General features: G+C 53.2%; 1 protein-coding gene across 1 annotated transcript; it reads right to left on the bottom strand.

The window, feature by feature from the left end:
* Positions 1–13: 13 nt before the first annotated feature.
* Positions 14–681, bottom strand: LOC113408183 (up-regulator of cell proliferation-like; the record flags this gene model as incomplete). Its single annotated transcript, XM_026661255.2, has 1 exon — positions 14–681. A coding segment is annotated over exon 1 (634 nt), but the record flags the coding sequence as incomplete, so codon positions are not given.
* Between the last annotated feature and the right edge of the window lie 29 nt (positions 682–710).

Raw genomic sequence — 710 nt, 5'->3', positions numbered from 1 at the left:
GGGGCTTTCAGGCCTTCTGTGTCTATCACCAGGATGAAATCACAGCCCAGCTCCTGCTGAAAGTTCTCTGCCACTTTAATGAGGGACATGAAGGCTCCTCGTGTACATCGGCCACTGCTCACTGCAAACTGCAGGCCGAACATGGTGTTGAGGAGGGTGGATTTCCCAGTGCTCTGCACTCCCAGCACCGTTAGAACCACCATTCTGGACCTTCCCCCCAGCTTGGCATGGAGCTCAGTCAGAACATCTGTCACCCACTGCAGTGGGATGTTGGAGGCATCTCCATCGATCAGCTCCATGGGAAACCCTTCCAGCACCAGGTCAGCTGCTATGCCTGGGAGATGGATGAATTGTCTTTGGATGTTCCCCATGTTCCCTTCTTTCACCATTGAGCATTCGGCCTCGTAAAATTGCCCCAACTCGCGCATGAAATGCTCCACCCCTAAGGAGCTGGCAGAGATTAGTTCGTCCAATTCCGCCAGCTGTTGTGCGTCATCCCCTAGTGCATGACATTTCTCTTTGTACTCAGCCCGGAGCCTAGAGAGGTTCCCCCTGGCAATGTGATCCAGGTGGAATTTCATCCATTTCAGGAAGTGATGTTTCTCGGCTGGACGCAGTTGTCCTATCCCGCTAATAAATTTAACCATCCCGCTGGTGAGGTCACACTGGTTCTGCTGCCTGCGTAGCTCCAACCACCTTTCTCTCAGCTG

The sequence above is a fragment of the Terrapene carolina genome, unplaced genomic scaffold, assembly GCF_002925995.2.
Source record: "Terrapene carolina triunguis isolate 2854851 unplaced genomic scaffold, T_m_triunguis-2.0 Scaffold956, whole genome shotgun sequence".
NCBI lineage: Eukaryota > Metazoa > Chordata > Testudines > Emydidae > Terrapene > Terrapene triunguis.
This window is presented reverse-complemented; position numbering and strand designations above follow the sequence as displayed.